We start from the raw sequence: 1726 nt of genomic DNA, 5'->3' as shown, positions 1-1726 counted from the left end.
AGGGTTGCTGTTGTTGTGCCCAGGGTTGCTGTTGTTGTGCCCAGGGTTGCTGTTGTTGTGCCCAGGGTTGCTGTTGTGCCCAGGGTTGCTGTTGTGCCCAGGGTTTTTGGCAGCGTGCCGTGCCCGTGGCTATTTCAGGATGCAGCATGTGATGCAGGCAGCTCCCTGCCTCCCCTGGAAGGGGCTCCCAGCCCTGTTCYCCACAGCTTCACCAGCCTCTTGTCCTGTTCTGTGGCTGGTGCAGCCAGGATGATGCTGGAGCACTGGGATGTGTTTGTGTGTGTGTTCCTGGTAGGACTCTGAGCCCTGAAGGATTATTTTAAACCATTTTATTCTCTTGAGCTGGAGAAATACAATCTGTCTGAGGGCTGATCTTCTTAGAGCTGCTCTTGGCATTATCGTGGGCTTTTAAACTGCCCTCACATCATGATTAAAACCTTCTGCCAGTGTTTTCCCTTTTTATTGTACCCACTGGAAGATCCCTTTAATCTTGGCAGCTCTGGTGGTGCTCAGTGGGAGGAGGAGCACCAATACCTGGGGGCTGGAGAGGTTTGGGATGGGCTGTGCTGTGGGCAGTGCTGGATGCTTCATGGCCTCATCCTGCTGTCCTCGGTGAACTGAGGACATTCCTGGTGAATTGAGGATATTCCTGTTCCTCTCCAGTCTCTGCCTCTCCTGTTTCTGTCCCTTTGGGGGTGGTACCTGCTCCGTGCCTTGGTGACACCTACCAGAGCTTACTGTAACACCCATCAGGRAATTGCCTCTTTGCTCTGAGTTTATATCCTTCATCAGTGCCTTTCAGGAGAGGAATCATCGAATCATGGAATAGTTTGGGTTGGAAGRGAYCWTTAAAGGTYRTCTAGTCCAATCCCGCCTTAGTTTTGTTTAGAAACCCCAGTAATTTTTTGTTTTACCTTGTCCATCCTATTGCATTCTTTCATTTTAAGAGCTGTCCTRGTCAGGATTTTGGGGCTGGGRCAGCCCAGCATTTGTGTGCAGAAGGTCGTGGTGGTGTTTGGGGTCCTGGCACTGGGGTGACAGGTGACACCAGCTTCACAAGACTTTCTCCTTGTGTTTTCCAGGTGTACAACTCCAACAAGGACAACCAGAGCGAAGGCAGTGAGTATTTCCTCTCAACCCTGACCCCTGAGAGGTGGCTGAGCTGTGGGAGGGGGCAGCAGGAGATGCTGGTGACACTGGGCAGGGCTGGGGGGTGACAGGGGGGACCCCAGGGTGGCTGCAGGGCCACCTGAGTGTGGCACCCACAGGGACCAGGGCTGGTGGCACCGCAGGGTGTGTCCCCTCCTGCCCCACACCGTGTCCCCACCCCAGGGGCACTGCAGGGCTCTGGTGGCACCTGGGGTCAGCCAGCTCTCCCTTCTGAGCCAGAATGTGCGGGGGGCTGTGTCCTTGCAAAGGGGAATGGGAGCAGAAATACAGGAGTGAGGAGGTCCTGCCTTGTCAGGATTGTCAACAAGAGCCCTTAGAAGTAAAAAAAAAAAAAAGCTGTTTTTATTGTAGATCAGGCAATCAAAGCCCTGTGTCAAGAAAGCACTTGTTTTTCTTGCTAGAGGAGCAGTTGCACCTGCTCCTGCCTCTTACACCCTGTSTTTTAAAACCCTTAATTGAGCCATTTCCCAGTAGGTTGGATTTGCCATAATTGCAGTTCTCCAGCCCCTGATCCCTTCCCTCCTTCCCTCAAAGCCACTGCTCAGGCCTGGGCTGA

The 1726-nt window shown here is 53.2% G+C and overlaps 1 protein-coding gene across 4 annotated transcripts in view; it reads left to right on the top strand.

Moving 5' to 3' along the window:
* The window catches only part of ARHGAP26 (Rho GTPase activating protein 26), a 104033-nt gene that overhangs the window by 51533 nt on the left and 50774 nt on the right, over positions 1–1726 (top strand). For all 4 annotated transcript variants that reach the window (XM_057384655.1, XM_057384656.1, XM_057384657.1 and 1 more), the window contains exon 12: positions 1083–1119. In XM_057384655.1, coding sequence (XP_057240638.1) covers positions 1083–1119 — 37 coding nt within the window. The remainder of the gene's footprint in view (positions 1–1082; positions 1120–1726) is intronic.

The sequence above is a fragment of the Malurus melanocephalus genome, unplaced genomic scaffold, assembly GCF_030028575.1.
Source record: "Malurus melanocephalus ecotype Western Australia unplaced genomic scaffold, MMel_1.1 scaffold_730, whole genome shotgun sequence".
NCBI classification, from domain to species: domain Eukaryota; kingdom Metazoa; phylum Chordata; class Aves; order Passeriformes; family Maluridae; genus Malurus; species Malurus melanocephalus.
Note: the sequence above shows the minus strand (reverse complement) of the source record. Positions and strands in the feature narration are given on the sequence as shown.